This window comes from Garra rufa, chromosome 19, assembly GCF_049309525.1.
Source record: "Garra rufa chromosome 19, GarRuf1.0, whole genome shotgun sequence".
Lineage (NCBI taxonomy): Eukaryota > Metazoa > Chordata > Actinopteri > Cypriniformes > Cyprinidae > Garra > Garra rufa.
In genome coordinates, this window is record NC_133379.1 from 17,686,957 (window position 1) to 17,706,371 (window position 19,415).

At 38.6% G+C, this 19,415-nt stretch overlaps 1 protein-coding gene across 1 annotated transcript; it reads right to left on the minus strand.

The window, feature by feature from the left end:
• Positions 1-2,812: 2,812 nt before the first annotated feature.
• Positions 2,813-9,267, minus strand: timd4 (T cell immunoglobulin and mucin domain containing 4). The gene is made up of 7 exons (XM_073825064.1): positions 9,119-9,267; positions 6,639-6,977; positions 6,238-6,303; positions 4,361-4,452; positions 3,362-3,473; positions 3,233-3,266; positions 2,813-3,147 (listed from the first exon to the last, which is right to left on the minus strand). The coding sequence occupies exons 1-7, from the start codon at positions 9,174-9,176 to the stop codon at positions 3,066-3,068; spliced, it is 783 nt and encodes a 260-aa protein (XP_073681165.1). The 5' UTR covers positions 9,177-9,267; the 3' UTR covers positions 2,813-3,065.
• Between the last annotated feature and the right edge of the window lie 10,148 nt (positions 9,268-19,415).

Sequence of the window (19,415 nt, forward strand, 5' to 3'; positions counted from 1 at the left end):
CATGCAAATAGTGATAAGAATGTGAAAAAGGCCGGAGGTTAATAGCACATAAATGCCAGAATGTAAAATTTGTTATTATATGCATTTAAATGGTTTCATTTTTGTTTGTACTTTACAAATTAATGAGAGAAAAACAAATTAGCTCATATTGTCTAATATAAATGCACTGTGCTCACATTTACTTGTGCATTAACTTACAAATAATTAAAAAAACACAGTCTATCAGCTTGCGCCTTGCATTGTGATCTCGAATTGCAGAATATATTTTAGTATGCTTTAAGAAATGTTCTTTAATGTGATGCATATACGTGCATGCACAGTTTGCAGCTTTAATTGCCTTTTTGGTAATTTCATGACTTATTATTATTTCATAGACAATACTGAGTTACTTACGGTGGCCGAGAGAGGCCAACGCGCTGCAAACTTAAGAAAACACATGCAAACAGAAAAAACGACAACAAAATTAAGAAAACATCTTCATCAGTTTGACAACACAGGCGCTGCAAATCCTTGCAACGCAAACACAAATACGGCAACGCGCTGCAAATTCTCACAACACAACCAAACTCAGGAACGCTCTGCAAACACACGAACGCGCTGCATATAGCTCGGTCCACAACGGAAATGTTTCAGGGGGACCTCAAAAAGTGACGAACCCATCTGGGACCTGATTATTTGTTCTGTGGCTGTTGGTCAGAGCAGAGGTGTTATCGGTGAACTATCACCTTTTAGTGATAGTATAGTATCACTTAAAGGTTGTATCAGCGATTTCTAGCCTAAAACATAAAGTGTCAATTTCAGCTGACCTTTCTTCACGATCCGCTCGCTGCTTGCCCCATAAATTGTCTGTGAAAAAACCGCGTCTCTCTGGTCAGCCTAGGGTCCGAGATATGCCAAAAAAAACAATCGGCACTACCAACCTTTCCACAGATAAACAAACAGTGTTCCAACCAATCAGCGTCAGGGGTTTGGTGTTGTGGACTTTCGCTCCGCCTCCCTCACATCCCTGCACCAGTAGGAAAGTCCACAACACCAAACCCCTGACGCTGATTGGTTGGAACACTGTTTGTTTATCTGTGGAAAGGTTGGTAGTGCCGATTGTTTTTTTTGGCATATCTCGGACCCTAGGCTGACCAGAGAGACGCGGTTTTTTCACAGACAATTTATGGGGCAGGCAGCGAGCGGATCGTGATGAAAGGTCAGCTGAATTTGACACTTTATGTTTCAGGCTAGAAATCGCTGATACAACCTTTAAAGGTGATAGTGATATAAATAATCAGGTCCCAGATGAGTTCGTCACTTTTTGAGGTCCCCCTGAAACATTTCCGTTGTGGACCGAGCTATATGCAGCGCGTTTGTTAGTTTGCAGCGCCTTCGTGTGTTCGCAGCGCGTTTCTGAGTTTGGTTGTGTTGTGAGAATTTGCAGCGCGTTTCCGTATTTGTGTTTGCGTTGTGAGGATTCGCAGCGCCTGTGTTGTCAAACTGATGAAGATGTTTTCTTACTTTGTTGTCGTTTTTTCTGTTTGCATGTGTTTTCTTAAGTTTGCAGCGCGTTGGCCTCTCTCGGCCACTGTAGTTACTCCCTAAAAAAGTAACTAAGTACGTTACTTAGTTATTTTTTATGGAAAGTAATGCATTACGTTACTTTTGCGTTACTTTTTAAATCTGGGCAGGGCTTGCTTGTTTGTTTTTAATATAAAAAAAATCAATTTTTGGAAAATGTAAAAGCCTTTTTACACAAAAAGCCTCAGGCTTAGAGAAAAGTAAATTCATGTCTGTACAGTAGACCACAAAAGAAAGAATGTAACTCTTATTATAAGTATAAATTGGATAATCAACATGGGGACAGGAGAGCTTTTAATCAATAAATGGGTGTTATTGGCGTTACTTATTTGAAAAAGTAACTCCGATATTTTCTTGTCAATAAAAAAGTAATGCGTTACTTTACTTGTTACATGGAAAAAGGAATATTATCACGTAACTTGCTTTACTTGTAATGCATCACCCCCAACACTGGAGAGCACAGAAAAGTTTGTTTAACTGACATATAGCCTAACAACATCTCATCAGACCGCAGTTCACTGTTGTTCTACTGAAGCTCATTTCGCTCCTGTACCTTTTCCGCGCACGGTTGACTTCTCAAAAGTCTCCCATTTTATGTGGTCGTAAAGAGATATGGCGGTTCCACGTCTTCTTGTCAAGAAGTTTTGAGTGGACTGGCACTGGAGATAGCCCTATATGTTTTTAAATTCAGTTTCCATATCTGAAGTTTTATGGGTTTTTTTCCCCCTTTCCACACTTGTTTCATATATTTTATGAGATCCCCTAGATGGCACCAGCTGCTCTCTCCATGTCCTCTGTATCTTGACATCTACACTTGACATTTATTGTCTCCAGTGACTGACTCAGCAGGCACCTTAATATCAATTTGACATTAAATATTAGTCAAGACTTGATCAAGATGCTGAAACATCATTTTAAATTCAGTTTGGACAGCAATTTCTTCCAGTGGTAATACACGGTTTTCGCGACGCGTCATTAATCGGTCATTTTGGCGGCACTGAATGTAAACAATGCACCTGAACCGAACAAAACTTGCATATTTTGCTGATTATTGCTGTTGAAAATGGTCAATTATTGTCATGTTTTGGGCTGTACTCATCAGTCAAACCGGAAAAAATATTTGGAGTACTATAGACTGTTATAAAACATTAAGGAGAAGAGAGAAACTGAAGGCATTTGTGGTTGGCCAAACTGAACCAGAGTAAAAATAAAAAGTTTTAGGTAAAGAAAAACAAAACAAGAAAATGTGTAAGACATATATTTCCTTTAATTTATACAATTTTACAGAAGTTTTCACACTTAAAGACATACTTTACCCAAAAATTAAAAGTCTATCATTCTCTACTTATAAAATACATCTTTTTTTGCAATATGTCAGCCCTAGTTACACCCATTTTTGGGTGAAGTATCCCCTTCTCGAATCAAACATTAAACATTAAAGACTTTCAGTTTGTGTACATGTCTGTGTATGTATTATGGGAAGAATCAGGTGTTTTTTGTGTCTATTCCAGAGTGTAGATGTTCTCCTCCACTGGTCTTCTTGTGCGTATTTCATAAATAATGTGTCGGGGCTCCTTTGAGAAACTGAGGTTGAACACATAGCAGTTAATGTGATTGCACTGTTACAAAGAGCGTTGTGGTATTCTCAAAGTGAATCACATGTACTTACCACCCACTGTCAAAGACCTTCCCATAAAAGCCACCTGAAACACAGTATACACAATTTCAGTAAAGATACATGTCCGTATGTTTCATTCAACAAACGTCCAGTAGATTTATAGTTGAGTGCTATACGTACGTTTGAAGGTCAAAAAAGCCAGTGCACCCAAGAGGAGCAGTAGCAGACTGAGAGATAGAGACAGAACCGGGATGTTTATCTGTAGCGTGATCCTAGAGATCGGCTCCTCCATCTTTAAATCACAAATTTAGAAATGTTTCATAACTTTTAGTTGCTTTTTGAAGAAGCTTTTTGGTCTGTTATATAAACAGATGTCATAAAAGTCTCAGTTCCTCAACAACATGATTCAAAAGTTACTTCCACCCTGCTATTTAAACATTTCCTTTAATATGACTGCAATTAAATCACAAACAGTAAAACAGTAAAAAATACAGTAAATTGTGAAATATTATTGTATTTTCAAACAGCAATTTTCTACTTGAATAAATTAAAAATGTAATTTATTCCTGCGATGTAATGCAGATTTTTTTTGCAGTCATTACTCTAGTCTTCAGTGTCACATAATCCTTCAGAAATCATTGATAGTAATAATTTCTTATTATTGTCAGTGTTAAAAAGTTATGCTGCTTAATATTTTTGTGAAAGCCATTTTTCAGGAGTATTTGGAGAAAGTTTAAAAGAACAGCATTGTTTAATAACATAACATTGTGTTTATTGCATGTTTTGGACATTTTAATGCATCCTTGCTGAATAAAAAAATACTACTTCTTGTAAAAAACATCTTACTGATCCAAAACTTTTCAAGTACTTTGTCTATAAATAGATGGTTAAGTAATAAGTGAGATGTAACTTTATACAGCATGCTGTCCAGTGACTCATAATGTTGCTCATTATATTATTCACAATATTGTTCACTTTAGCATTTAATAAAACAATGGCAGGACTTTTTAAACATGGAAAGCAGTGATTTAAACTGATTTAAAATTTATTATTAATTACTGTAATTGATCATTACATTGACTAAACTTGTGTATAAAGAAGGGATTGTGTGTATTGATTAGAATCTTAACAGTAATATGTTCATTTTCCATATACTGTGTTTGAGCACCAGTTACTCACCATTGCCCCAGAATGCACATGAGTGACATTCTGCCAGGAAATGTCAGAGAATGATGCGTCTTCTCCTCTGGACTCATCTGACAGTGAAGACGCTAAGAAATTCAGAGCGAAAGTCAGGAAATCGCTTGTCAGTTGATGCGTGAGAACCATTACCTCTACCCACAAGGGTCTTTGACATTTGAGTTATTGCGCTATGTGGTCTCTTAACTATGTGCACAAGTGCAAATGAAATGCAACCAGTGATTCGTCATATATTGTGGTCTGACTGAACGGTAAAAGCAAGGGTCTAAGAAAAAAAACTTGCATGACACACTATGCAAATCAAGTGTAAAGGAATTAGCATAAAAGCAGTCAGCAAAAATGATTTCTAGGGCAAAACCATAGTTTTTTTCAGATACTGATACATTTTGAGATTCAGGCTATTTTGCTTCCATAGCTTGTCATCTTTCAGACTGCACTCAATACACACTGAAGTGTTTATTTTATTATACAGTTGAGGTCAAACGTTTACATGCATCTTGCAGAATCTACAAAATGTTAATTATTTTACCAAAAGAAGAGGGATCATACAAACTGCAGTTATAGTTGCTCATTAGTCCCTTGGTTGTCCTGAACAGTTAAACTGCCCACTGTTCTTCTGAAAAATCTTTTAGGTCCCACAAATTATTTGGTTTTTCAGCATTTTTGTGTATTTGAACCCATTCCAACAACAACTGTATGATTTTGAGATCCATCTTTTCACACTGAGGACAACTGAGGGACTCGATGGGAAAACAATGCATTAAGAGCTGGGGGATGAAAACTTTTGGAATTCGAAGATCTGGGTAAATTTAACTTATTTTGTCTTCTGAGAGGCATGTAAGTATCATCTTTAGCTTCTGGAGAGCAGTATTAAATGAAAATAAATATGATATTTAGGCAAAATAAGAAAAATGTACACATCTTCATTCTGTTCAAAAGTTTTCACCCCCGGCTCTTAATGCATCGTTTTTCCTTCTGAAGCATCAGTGAGTGTTTGAACCTTCTGTAATAGTTGCAAATGAGTCAATCAGTTGTCCTCAGTGTGAAAACATGGACCTCAAAACCATACAGTCTTTGTTGGAAAGGGTTCAAAAAACACAAAAACATTAAAAAACCAAAGGATTTGTGGGATCTGAAGGATTTTTCTGAAGATCTGAAGGCAGTTTAACTGTTCAGGACTAACAATGGACTCATGAACAACTATCACTAAACATACAAACAAAAACACAGCTGTGGATCATTCAGGTAAAAGCATAGTATTAAGAATCAAGTGTATGTAAACTTTTGAACAGGGTAATTCTTTATAAATTATTTTCTCTTGTGGACTCTATGTAAACATCTTTTATGTCAAATATCTTATTCAGGTCAGTACTAAATAATAAAATATCATTTTGTATGATACCTCTTATTTTGGTAAAATAATTAACATTTAGCAGATTCTGCAATGAGTATGTAAACTTTTGACTTCAACTGTACTTTATCTATTTCTATTTCTATCTATATATCTATTTTCTAAATGCAATTTTCTCAAATTAAGCTTTTCTCATACTCCAAACTCTATTTTTTGAACAATACTGAACCTGGCTTTTTGAGATAACTTACAAAACAACCCTGCTAAAAAAACAGCTAAAACCGGCCTAGGCTGGTTGGCTGGTCTTAGCTGGTTTAAGCTGGAAGTAGCTGGCCAGGCTGGTGGTTTCCCAGCCTGGCCAGGCTGGAAAAGTGGCCAAAACCCCTCTAAAACCAGCCTGCTGACCAGCTAAAATCAGGCTGGTTGACCACCTAAAACCAGCCAACCAGCCTAGGCTGGTTTTAGCTGTTTTTTTCCACCAGGGAATTGTCTTAATGCGCCTCACCTGTTTGTGTCTCCAGCGGTTCTGTAGTAATCTGGGTTGTAGTTGTTGGAGGCGCAGTCGTTGGAGCTTCAGAAATGAAAATACATTAAGATTTATTATAATACAAAGCTACAAATCGTCACCTTAGAATTATAAGATTCTATCTGACATTTTTGTCAAAATTGAGTTATTTACATATTCTTATTCTGTGACCACTTATTTACATTATGTGATGTTTCTTTTGTAAGCTGAGTACATTTTGGGACTTTTTTTAGAAAACAAAAATGGTCCTATCTACAGAAGTTTATGGAAGGCAAAAACTTTGAAGCTCAATATCTCAAAAGTGCTCGGAATGCAGATAGAACCTCATAATTCTAAGGTGATGAAATGTCATCCAACTTTCAAGGATCTGCATGACTTGCCTTTCATGACCCTCAATGTGTAGGACACTTTCTTATCATTGAAAAACCCTTCTATGTCCACTCTGCAGCAGTACGGCCCGCTGTCTGTCTTCTGTATTTTTTGGATCCCCAGGTCCATTTGTCCTGACAGAACGTCTCCGATGAGCTTGTACCTGTCGGACACTTTGGAGATGACACCATACTCATCTGTTTGTACGATGATGTCGTTGCACCAGAATGTCCCACAATCTCTTCCCCAGCAGACGTGGCTCATGCCGTGGTGCTTCACTGAGTAATGACACGACAAAATCACTGTGCTGCCCTCCGTCACGAGAAACGCCAGCACAGAGGAACCGTCAGCTGCATTGAACAAATTTAACATTTCAGAAATTCCCTTGGATATGAATGTGGATGCATTGCATTAGTTTACATAATAAATCAGTAAAGACAAAAAAAAAAAAAAAAAAAAAAAGGGGTGAATTCAGGTTAATTGGGACACTTTTTCCAAGTCATCACAATTTACCTGATGATATTTTTATTAGAAAAAGTAAAAAACACCCATGAATATATGATCTATTTTTGCAATTTTTAAATGCAACTTTTTACTATTTAATATATATAATATATACACTGTAAAAAATTTTCACCAGTTTCAACTTAAAAACTTAAGTTTAGCAGCTGCCTTAAAATGTTAAGTTAAATCAACTTAAGTCATTTCAACTCATTTTTATTGTAATAGGTTAAAATGACTTGTAGATTTAAGCTGATTTAACTTAAAATTTTAAGGCAGCTGCTGAACTTAGGTTTTTAAGTTGAATCTGGTGAAAACTTTTTACAGTGTATATATATATAGAGAGAGATAATAGAGAGAGAGAGAGAGAGAGAGAGAGAGAGAGAGAGAGAGATAATAAAATAGTAAAAAAAATTTAAAACACCTATGAAAATGTTATTTTTTGAGCTCCTTTGTTTTAACCATGACTGTCCACAAACCAACAGCAGAGAGCTTCTGTTTTTCACCTGTTGAGTTGATTAAAACAGCTGTTCCCAATGAATCAGGGTAATTAGGATGCTTCAGAACAGCTTGGACTATTTGGAATGGTATAGAACTTTAGATTTTCCCATAGACTGTGACAGTTTGCAAAGGGTATGAATAATTTTGGACATGCCACTTTTTGTTCAAATGTAAATAAAAGCTGAGAAACTTGCTGGTTGTAAGTCAGAATTTGCCAGGGGTATGAATAATTTCTGGCTTGACTGTAAAAAATTTAAATAGTAAAAAAAAAAGAATTTTTCAGCTTTTGACTTGCTTCCCATAAAAAATTGTAAATCCATCTATTTAAATTTTTTTTTCCTTATTTTTTTCAGCATGAAAAATGTAATATTTGAAATAAAATAAATAACTGGAAAAAGCCATTTTGCAGTGTATACCAAATAATAAAAAAAAATATATATCCTAAATCAAGTTAATTCTCTGATTATACTTAAAATAAGAAACAAACTGGGTTACTACACTAGGGTTATAAAAAATAAATGGAAGTTTTATTTTCTTTCAATGAGAACGTGGATACATTGCATTAGTTTATATAACACCTATAGAAAATGCAATTTATTTGCCATTTTTAAATGCAAATTTTTGCTATTTAATTTTATATTATATATAAAATTAAATAGTACAAAAATAACAAGTGTTTTTAACTTGTTTCTCATTAAAAATATCTTAAATCCAAAGAACACGATAGGATTATAACAGAAAATATAAAACATCCATCTATCTAAAACTTCTATGAAAAATGCTATGTATTTGCAATTTTTAAACACAATTTTTGCTATTTAACTGTATATTAAATATAAAAAATATTATATAAAAAATTAAATTGTAAAAGAAAAATATTTTTCATAATCTTAAATCTATCTTTTTTTAAGCATGAAAAATTTAATAAACTGAATAAATAAAACTAGGGGGAAAAAAAGCACATCATTTTTTAATAAATATATCCTAAATTAAGTTAATTCTTTGATTTTGCTTAAAACAAGAAACAAACTGGGTTACTACACTTGGGTTATACAAATAAATGGAAGTTATATTTTCTTTCGATAGAAATGTGGATACATAATAAATCAGTACAAAAAAAAAAAAGATAAAGATAATGTCATTTGTGTGTGATTTAGTTTTTGTTTTCATTATTTATCCTTTTTATTTATATTTTTTGTTATTTTTTAAGCATGAGAAATGCTTTAAAAACTAAAAAAAGAGTTTTTTTTTTATTTTTTTTATCAATATATCCTAAATTAAGTGTTTTTTTTATTATGCTTAAAATAAGAAACAAAACTGGGTTACTGAACTGGGGTAATACAAATAAATCGATAAATCTTTTGCTGTTACTGGAAAACAAGGTATGAAAATATATTTTTTTGTGTATTTTCTGTTTCTCTTATTCTATTATAAGGTAAATCTAATACACTGACATAATTTTTTTTAAAGTTTATCATGCGTTTCTTGCCTGAAATGGTGAGGAGGAGGATCCAGCGCAGTACTGATGACCAGGGAGGAGCAGCCATTCCGACCAGCCAGTGTGGTGTTCAGGCGACACTGCCTTGTGCTGGGCGGCACCAGGGTTATGCAGAGGAGGGCATGTGAAAGAGTGGCTGTGTTCTCCAGCTCTGAGCCTGTGACATCTCCAAGAAGGACAGGGCCACTGACCCATCTGCAATCCTCGTCTGGAGGTGGAGTCGTGCGGTGAAGAATAGGGCCATTGTGTGACGGAGTTTTATCTGGATATCTTAGCTATGTGCTTGTAAACAGGCTCCATGAATGATTCAGTGGGCCTCCACACAGTACACGCCATGTCCATGATGGCACGTGTGTTTGCTATTGTTGGTAAACAAAGTGGCACAAAGTGTTCATGCAATCACATCTGGATCTTCGGATAAACCAGCTAATTCTTCATCAGACTGGAGGAATTGACTAATTATTGGACAAACATTGACAGAGTGAGACTATTCAGCTAGAACAGCTAAAGACTATTCAGGTATTATGAGCCAATAATGATTATGAAACATAGTGACAGTTTTCAAGTAGCAGTCTATGGAGCCATTGAATAAAAGAATAAAAAAAGGTCAATTTTAGTTTATATTTAAAAATTCTGACTTTATTCTTGCAATTCCGAGATTAAAACAACTCGTCATTCTCTCTTTTCCCCCTCGGCTCTGGCTTTTTCCCCTGAGAATTGACAAACTCACTATTGTTGAGTAAAATCGAGTTATAAAGTCCGAACTAGGAGATATAAACTTGCATTTGCGAGAAAAAAAGTCAGAATTGTGAGATAAAAATATGTAAAATGTTAATAGTAATATGTTTAAATATTATGTCACACAGTAACTGCAAGGCTAATACAATGCGTCCGCTAAGAACAGCATATGTTTGTCACACCCCCGGACTTTCATGTTGGTTTCTCCCATTTTCCCCTGCAGTTCTGAGTGTTTTGGTTTCTCCCTCATTGTTGTCACCTGGATGTTTGCAATCAGGTGTGTGTTTTCCCCTGCATTCTGTCGGTCTCTAATGTTACCTCCTTGTGTTTCTGTGTCTGCCTGTTTTCCATTGGATTTATTAAACACTCTTACTTTTTATTACGTCGTTGTTCGTGTGTTCCTGCCTGAATCGTGACAGAAAGACCGACCGATACAGTTATTTTTGTGTGTTCACGTTTTGTTTCCCGTTCGTTTTTTCCAGTCTTTTGTTTCCGTTGTGTGTTTTTTATGGATCCCCTACTCCGCCCAGAATTCCTCCTCCTACGGCTGAAGCAGGGGGAATTAGGGGAGAGCGGGGCACAACCTAACACTTTTTGAATTTCGCGGTTTATGTAAATCCACTTGGGGTTCAGAGTACAATTTTTTTTCCACATTATTTTCACACTTGTCTAGTACAAATATATCGCTTTGTTTCATATTTACAGTGTATACGTTTTTCGTTATTTACCTCAAAAGAAAGGAAGTGAAACGTGACAACATGCCCCATAGATGGGGTACATTGTAACATCTGAGGGGCACGTTGTAACACGACCATATGACCGCTTAAAATGTTATCTGATCGAATTAAAAAAATATACACAACAAACTAAAATATTTTGTCAGTAAAATACATGTGTTAACTTTTTCAAATGAAGTAATGACGTTTTTTTAAAAAATAAAAAATTGTCTAATTTTGGAGTTTGACAATGAACACATCGTAACAATGCTTTGAACGGCCCTGATCACAACACACAGCTGTACAGTAGTTCAAAACAATGTGGGCAAATAAATGAAACACATTTAGACATTCAGAAAAACACTCCCGTCCCTCCACACACAGCTCTCATAGAACACCACACACATAAACGAGTCAAAATGCTTTACATTTCTTGAAATAATAACATCTGAACATTAAACATTGATTGTCAGCCTTTATTCACCTGTTTCTTGTGGTTTCTTATCAAAATCCGTAGAAGTAAATAGTGTAAACTGCACCGCTAATGTCATAGAATAGCATAGTTTAATAACAGCGGGGCATATTGTAACACAGTGTTACAACGTTCCCCATCTGCGCGACTGAAGTTTCAAAACAGGTTAGTGTGTTCTGCTGGTTTGTCAAGCATTAATAAACTAACTAAACTGATAAATAACAAATTGGAGATTAAAATAATATCAGTTTTGTCTAACTTTAAATGAATACTAAAAACAGAAATGAAAAGTTTACTTCAGCCAGAAATGTACTTTTACTATGGTAAAATAAATATTCAGCGATATCTTCAAAATGCTTTTGAATTTTGGTGATTTTTTTTCTCTGCATAGTGTTGCTATGGCAACTAGTAAATACCGTAAATTTGGTTATGCTAGCGTGTGTGGAAATATTTAAACCACGTGTGTTACAATTAACCCCGTGTTAGGTTGTGCCCCGCTCAGGGGCGCCGCTCGCAATTTTGGGCCCTATGACAAAATATGAGTTTGGGCCCCCCCTACCACACCAAAGCAGATCTCTGGGGGCCCCTAAAGGGCATGGGCCCTTAGAATCGTCCTAACTTACCCCCCCTTAGCGGCGCCCCTGGCCCCGCTCACCCCTACCGCTCGAGGGCTACAACTAGTTCCAACTAGTAGCTCACACCACCAGCTACCCGGACGATGCACTCTGTGCGTTTTATGAAGCCAGCCTTAACGCATCATGCAGAGCGCCGTCGTCCGAGGACGGCCCTCGAGCAGATTTCGGCGCGTTTGTGGAGTGGACACTGGTGAGAAACAGACCCTCCTTCCCCACCTGTTCCGTGGATAATCTCGCCAGTGCCACTCCGGACCCAGAACCCAGCCAGCCACCCCGATGTGCGGATTATGAGCTCGAGACCACCGTAGACGGAAAGCCCGAGCCCGGAGCGACAGCTGTATGGAGCGCCAATGGGATCATAACTTCCGACCAGGTACGAGAGCCGGCCATCACAGCTGCAACGGTGGAGTGCTGCGTCGAGCAAGAAGGGGCGGTAGAGAGCCCTGCCCACTGAGTTTGGGGATTTAATTGACTGTTTCACGGAAATACCTATCTGCCTGGATTTAATTGACTGTTTCACGGAAATACCTATCTGCCTGGATTTCCCACCCACCCTCCCTCTTCTGTCTATGCCTGAATCTCTACTGTTTCCGTCCAGCCGTCCTGAATCTCTGCTGGTTCTGTCCAGCCTTCTTGAATCCCCGCTGTCTTCTGTCTGTCCCCTTGCTCACCCTCAGCCCACCATCTGTGCGGTGGGTTCGCCGCGGGTCTGCCAGTCTCCATCGGTGTCATGGCTGGAGGATCCCTCACCATCGCCTCCAGCCTCAGAGTCCTGAACTCCGCCTCGGCCCTCCGACCCTGCGGCTCCACCCCGGCTCTCTGCTCCCTCGTCTCCACCGTCGCCCGTCGGTCCACCAGCTCCACCGGGCTCCATCGTCCCTCCGGCTCTGCCCTGGTCAGTCGTCGCCCCACCTTCGCCTCTGGACTCTATTCCTCCGGCTGTGCCTTGTCGCTTCGCCCCACAGGCTCTGTGGACCTCCTCCCTCCCGCGGGCACAGCCTCGGCCCTCTGTTGCTCCGGCTCTGCCACGGACCTCCGGATCTCCATCTCCGCCTTGGTCGCCAGAGCCTTGGGTTCCGCCTTGGCCCTCCGGATCCGCAGTGTCACCCAAGATCATCGGCTTTCCGTCTCCGCCTCGGGCTCTCCCACCACCTGCTCCACCTCCGTCGGTCGGCCCCATGGAGTCGTCAGCCCTTCCTCCACCATGGCTCCTCCCTCCATCTGCTCCACCGTGGGTTTCCATCATGGCTGAGTTCTGGGTCCCACCTGGCTCCTCCTGCTCCAGCCCCCTCCTGTCACCTCCTTGGCTCCTCCCTCCGTCATCACCTCCATGGACTGTTCCGTCACCATTCTGGAGTCCATCTCTTGCCCTCCTCCCGGGAGTCCGTCCTCCACCGAAATCCCCTCCTAAGACTGTTTGCTGTTTCCCGTTTGTCGGCGCGAGGACACGCCTTCCGGGAGGGGGAGGTAATGTCACACCCCCGGACTTTCATGTTGGTTTCTCCTATTTTCCCCCGCAGTTCTGAGTGTTTTGGTTTCTCCCTCATTGTCACCTGGATGTTTGTAATCAGTCTGTCTATTTAAGGTGTGTGTTTTCCCCTGAAGTCTGTCGGTCTTTAATTTTACCTCCTTGTATTCCTGTGTCTGCCTGTTTCCCATTGGATTTATTACTTTTTATTACGTCGTTGTTCGTGTGTTCCTTCCTGAATCGTGACAATGTTATGTAGACATTTATGCTTTTAATTTATGCTTTAAAAGTAGTTCCCTTCCGGAGGGAACTCTACGCTGCGTCCTGGTTCAGGACACTATGGGAACTGCCTTCAGCATGACCGGTTCTGAAACAAGGTATAGAACAACGACAGTGAACTTGACACTGGCCGGCGCCAGCCTATGACATCATCAACAGGCGCCTGCTAGTATAAAAGCAGGTGCCTGAGAGCACAACACCATCTTTTTGTCTTCAGAGTCCTCTGTTCTAAACGAGTGAGTACAGCGATGCCTAGAGAGAAACTATTTAGGAAGTGTGCGGATCCGTGTCAGAGAAATCTGACACCTGATGATGCACACAACCTTTGTTTGGTGTGTTTAGGTGTAAGAGCATGCACGCTCTGCTCTAGAAGAGCGGAGCGCGTTCATTATGAGAGTTTCACTTTGAAGAAACTCCGTTCTCGTCTGGCCCTTTTCTCAAGGGAATCGGGCCATCCATCTGCCCCATGCGGCTCCGGTCCCGCGGCGGCTGAGGCTGCCCGGCGGCTGAGATCGCGGGGATCACAGGTGGAGCTGGCTGACGAGTTTGAGAGAGCGTTTAATCTCACGCGCACGTCAGCCGGAGACGAGAATGCGCTGCTAGCGGAAGATGTGTTGTCTCTCACATCCTCCGGTCCTGCAGCGAGTGCTCTTTTGGCTTCAAGCCAGGGCGAGCAGGAGGTTGAAATGGAACAAGATGAGCTCTTTTGAGCCCATGCAGCCTCCCTGCCCCGCATATGAAGAGTTGATGTCTGTTATGGACCGCGCGGCTACCCCTTCTGTGGAAGCCCGCCAGGGGAAAGGCCGCCCTAGGCAGTCTAGACGAGCGGCTTCTTCCCGGCCATAACAAGCCAACTCCTGTGAGCCTCCCATTCCTTCCTGATCTGCATAAGAGATCGAGAGGGAATGGGACAGGCCATATTCAGCCCGCATTCACAGGCATCAGCATGTGAATCATGCTGATGTCGAGGGAATGCATGGGCGCGGATATGTGTCGATGCCTCTCACTGAGCAGACGTTTGCGAACTATCTCTCAGCGCGAGGGGCATCGACCCTGAAGGCTCCAAAGGCACATGTGCGGCAGTGGGTCAGGCTGATGCTCCTCTGCACACGATGGCAGTGTTGCAGGGGCGTACCAGGCTGATCAGCTGAAAGATCTGGACCGAGCCCCGGGGCGTTGCATCCCTCGACCGGTCCATGCCTCCACCTGAACACCGGGGGGAAACCAGGCCCGTCCTGGTCCAAGGGCCAGAGACGAGGCCAGGTCGTCAGTGTGGGGCTACCTGCCCCTCCTTTTTCCCCTCGCAAAGACTCTGGGGCTGGGCCGACGATGAGATTGAGGACTCAATCTGTTGGCCCGGTATGTGAACAGTAAAGACACTGTAATAAAATATTCAAGCATGTATGTATATGGTTTCTTTTGTCTACCAGCTCCGCTTGGGTGATTGCTATTGCAGTTTTCGAGCTCCTCTTGAGTTCTACTGCCACCAAGTGCCGAGTGTAGCCATGTCTCCCCTCGTTTTATAAAAGAAAACAGTGTGTAGAGACCTCCACTCGTAGAAATCCCCTCGTGGGTTAAGCGTTGTCAGGTTTTGAAACCTCCGCTAGAGTGAGCTTGGTATAGACATGATCCAACATACATATACATGCGAGAATATGTAAAAAAAAAAAAAAAAAAAAAAAACCCTCTTGAGCGTTGTTAAGCTGCTTCAAGCGAAAAATCGCTCTGCTGAAGCCTCCGCTCACTCAAACCCTGCTAAGAGTAATACTCTTCTTGCACGAGTGTAGTCAGGTACCTTCCCTGTGTATTTTCATATACACATATGTGAGACCTCCACTCCTAGGAGTTTGTGTGCTAGGGTGAATAGAGCGTCGTCAAGGCTCCCTCTCTGAGAGAGAGATGTTTTACTGAAGCCTCCGCTCTCTTTAAAAGCCCTGCTTTGAAGTAGAAATCTTATATATTTGGCTGTCAGGCCCCATTCTGGGCCTCGCTAAATTACCTTCTGGTATTGTGACCCAATCCGCCAGAATTGAGTGTAGCAGGCCTAGGAGGCCTCCTCTCGGTGAAGTCCTCTGTAAAGAGAGACATATAAAGGTAATACTTCTTAGCGCTGAATGTAGCCAGGTCATTCTTAGACCTCCATTCATGAGAGCTTTTTACTGGATCGAGTTCTGTTAGGCTCCCTCTATGTGAGGTATTTCTGTTAAGCCTCCACTCCCCAGAAATACAGGCCGGGAAAAACACAAGGTTAAGGCAGCTTGTGAACTCTTTTCGTGGACCTGTCACTACAAGCGTTGAGTGTAGTTAGGCCTCCCTTCCATGAGAGGGCATGTATTCCAAGGCCTCCACTCGATAGAGCTTCCTCAGTTGAGCGTCGTCAGGCTTGTTACGTTCGAGAGAGCTTGTACCCAGGTAAAAAAAAAGTGCACTAAAATACACTTTATTTAAGTATACTTAGTACACTTTTCAGTAATGTACTAAAAGTGCTCTATTTTCGCGCACTAATTTTGTACTTATTGGACTTCCGGTTATGGCGTGCAGCTGATAAGTCGTGTGAATCGGGCTCGCTACTAAATGTTCGTTTAAATTCTCAAAAAGGCTAGAACTGATATAATAAGCGTTTGGAAAACCACTTTAAAGTTCGTCGGGACAAAATGCCACCCAAAACCATCAAACCTGCACAACATTCGAAGCCATCTGGACAGATGGAAGAGGAAGGCAAGGTGTTAGCTAGCAAGAAGCTAGCCGAGCTGCAAAGTGAAGATAAAGCGGCCACAAACGACGATATCCTACGTGCGGTTCAGTCCTTGAGAGACGATTGCTCAAAACAATTCACTGACACGATGGACGCCATAAACGGCATAAAATCGGACTTACTGTCACAAGCGCAATGAATTGGAGCGGCTGAGGAGAGGATCTCGCAAGCTGAAGAGGACGTAACAGACCTTCAACACAAAGTTAATAAACTCGAAGAAACAACTGAATTTCTACGAAACAAGGTGCAGGATTTGGAGGACAGAGGAAGGCGTTCTAATCTGAGACTAATTGGCCTAAATAAATTGGCCTATTTATTTTACTTTCTCTCTTGGGGTGGGTGGTTTTTGAAGCTCTGTAAGGTTCTCCTTCTTTTGTATGTGTTTTTTTTTTTCTTTTATTTAAATGTATTATATGTTTAAAACAAATGCAAATAAATATATTTTGAAAAAAAAACTTATTGTACTTATTGTACTAAAAATTAGTATTAAGTATATTTTAAGATAAACTTAACACCATCTAAGTGTACTCAACTGTGCTATTTTGAGACACCATGAAATTGAACTAAAATGTGCTTTTAACATACTATATCTGTATTTTAAAAAACAGATTTAGTTACAACTAGAAGTACACTTGAACCCTCATTTTAAACATTTATAAATATATTTATGACTAATTTAATGTATAACAATAATATATTAAAAGAATATACAAATTGTGAAAAAAATGTGCTAAAATACAATTTAAGTACACTTAGTGCACTTCTCTAATGTACTTAAAGTGCTCTATTTTCGCGCACTAATTTTGTACTTATTGTACTAAAAAATAGTATTAAGTATATTTTAAGATAAACTTAATACCATCTAAGTGTATTCAACTGTGCTATTTTGAGACACCATGAAGATGAACTAAAATGTGCTTTTAACATACTATCTCAGCATTTCCAAATATGTATTTTGTTACCACTTATAATACAATTGAAACATATTTCATAAACCTTTAAATATACTAATTAAACATAAAAAATAAACTTATTGATTATTTAAAATACATGAATAATATATAACAAATGTATACAAAGCATATTTATAATGTATTGGCCACATATTTTTATTAATAAAAAATACATTTGTTGATTATTTAAAATACATGAATAATATATAACAAATGTATACAAAGCATATTTATAATGTATTGGCCACATTTTTTTTAAAATAAAAAATACACTTGTTGATTATTTAAAATACACAAATAATATTTAATAAATGTATACAAAGCGTATTTATAATGTATTTTTTATTAATAAAAATATGTGGGCAATACATTATAAATACGCTTTGTATACATTTATGATATATTATTCATATATTTTAATTAATTAGTGTATTATAATGAATAAAAATGTGTGGGCAATACATTATAAATACGTTGTCACGAAGCATGTAGGAAAGCACAAAATAACGTCTTCAATAAAAAGTCTTCAATAAATCCTCAGGCAGAGTAACGATAGACAGGAATGGCTGGAGAAGATGTGCACACAACGAAGGAACATAGGTGTAACGCTTGTAGCCAGACAAAGAAACATTGGAAATCAAACAAACTTATAAAGGGGAGATAATTACAACAACAGGTGGAGGAGATCACACTAATGAGCAGGAAGACCAAAAAAAGGCATGGGAGAAACCAAACAGACAATCTAACGGGGGAAACACTGGGAAAAACCAAGGCAAACAGTCCAAGGGCGTGGCATACGCTTTGTACACATTTATCATATATTATTCATGTATTTTAAATAATCAACAAGTGTATTTTTTTATTAATAAAAATATGTGGGCAATACATTATAAATATGCTTTGTATACATTTGTTATATATTATTAATGTATTTTAAATAATCAATAAGTTTATTTTTTATGTATAGTTAGTATATTTAAAGGTTTATGAAATATGTTTCAATTCTATTTTAAGTGGTAACAAAATACATTTTTGGAAATGCTGAGATAGTATGTTAAAAGCACATTTTAGTTCAATTTCATGGTGTCTCAAAATAGCACAGTTGAGTACACTTAGATGGTATTAAGTTTATCTTAACATAAGCTTAATACTGTTTTTTAGTACAATAAGTACAAAATTAGTGTGCGAAAATAGAGCACTTTTAGTACATTACTGAAAAGCGTACTAAGTATACTTACATTAAAGTGTATTTTAGTGCACTTTTTTTACCTGGGTAAATAAAGTGTGTTTTAGTGCACTTTTTCTTTTTTTTTTTACCTGGGGGGACCTCAAGGCAATAACGTTTTGTTAGAATTACCACACTCAAAATCAGTTTAAGTGTTAGTGCTAATAATGCATTCATATTAAGTGTACTTAAGTACAACTTTTGAGAATTTGGACTTCTACTATAATACATTACGAATAGATTTTTAATAAAATCCATTTAATGTAAACTTAAAATTACCACACTCAAAATCAATTTAAGTGTTAATGCTTATAATGCATTCATCTTAAGTGTACTTAAGTACAACTTTTGAGAAAATCTACTTCTACTACAATACATTACTAATAGATTTTTTATATATTGACTTATTTTAAACTTAGGATTAGTAAGCAAACAGTCTAGTAAAAATCAACTAATGTTTAAAGCATTTAAAGCACACTTTTGAAAAACACACTAATAAAACTCTTTTGTATGTTTTTTCTGTAGTATACTTTATTTTAGTACACTAAAAATGTATTTAAGTATTACTGGTATTTAGTATACTTTTTTCAAGTGTACTAAAGTCCTACTGAAGTATAAACATACTTTTAATTAGTATATTTATAGTGTATAAACATCACACTTTTATTTAACACAAAAAAATAACAAAGTACTAAAAATGTATTTGCAGGTATTTAAGTGTATATTCATTGCATTTAAGTATATTATTTTTTCACCTGGGTAACCATTAAAGCCTCCCTCACTGAAAGCTCCGCTTCCGGGTTCTGCTATCACCCGGGAATAATACAGGTGTCTTTCTCGCGAAACGCTTAGAGCACCTTCTCAAATCCACGTTAGTGGTGTTTGCTCACGCAAGTCTTTGAGCACTCTCTGAAATCCACGTGAGTGGTAAGTGCACTACTCAGGCACTTTACTAAAATCCATACTTATGGTAAGGTTCCTCCCGTAAAGGCAGGTTCCTTCTTCAAATCCCTCACGGGTTGGACCACGCAGGATAATCCTCCGTGC

Coding starts and splice junctions, on each gene's coding strand:
- timd4 (XM_073825064.1), bottom strand. CDS start 9,176: ATGGCTGCTCCTCCCTGGTCATCAGTACTGCGCTGGATCCTCCTCCTC. Junction 4,453..6,237: donor ACCGCTGGAGACACAAACAG/GTGAGGCGCATT, acceptor TGAATTTCTTAG/CGTCTTCACTGTCAGATGAG. Junction 3,148..3,232: donor AAGGTCTTTGACAGTGGGTG/GTAAGTACATGT, acceptor GTTCAACCTCAG/TTTCTCAAAGGAGCCCCGAC.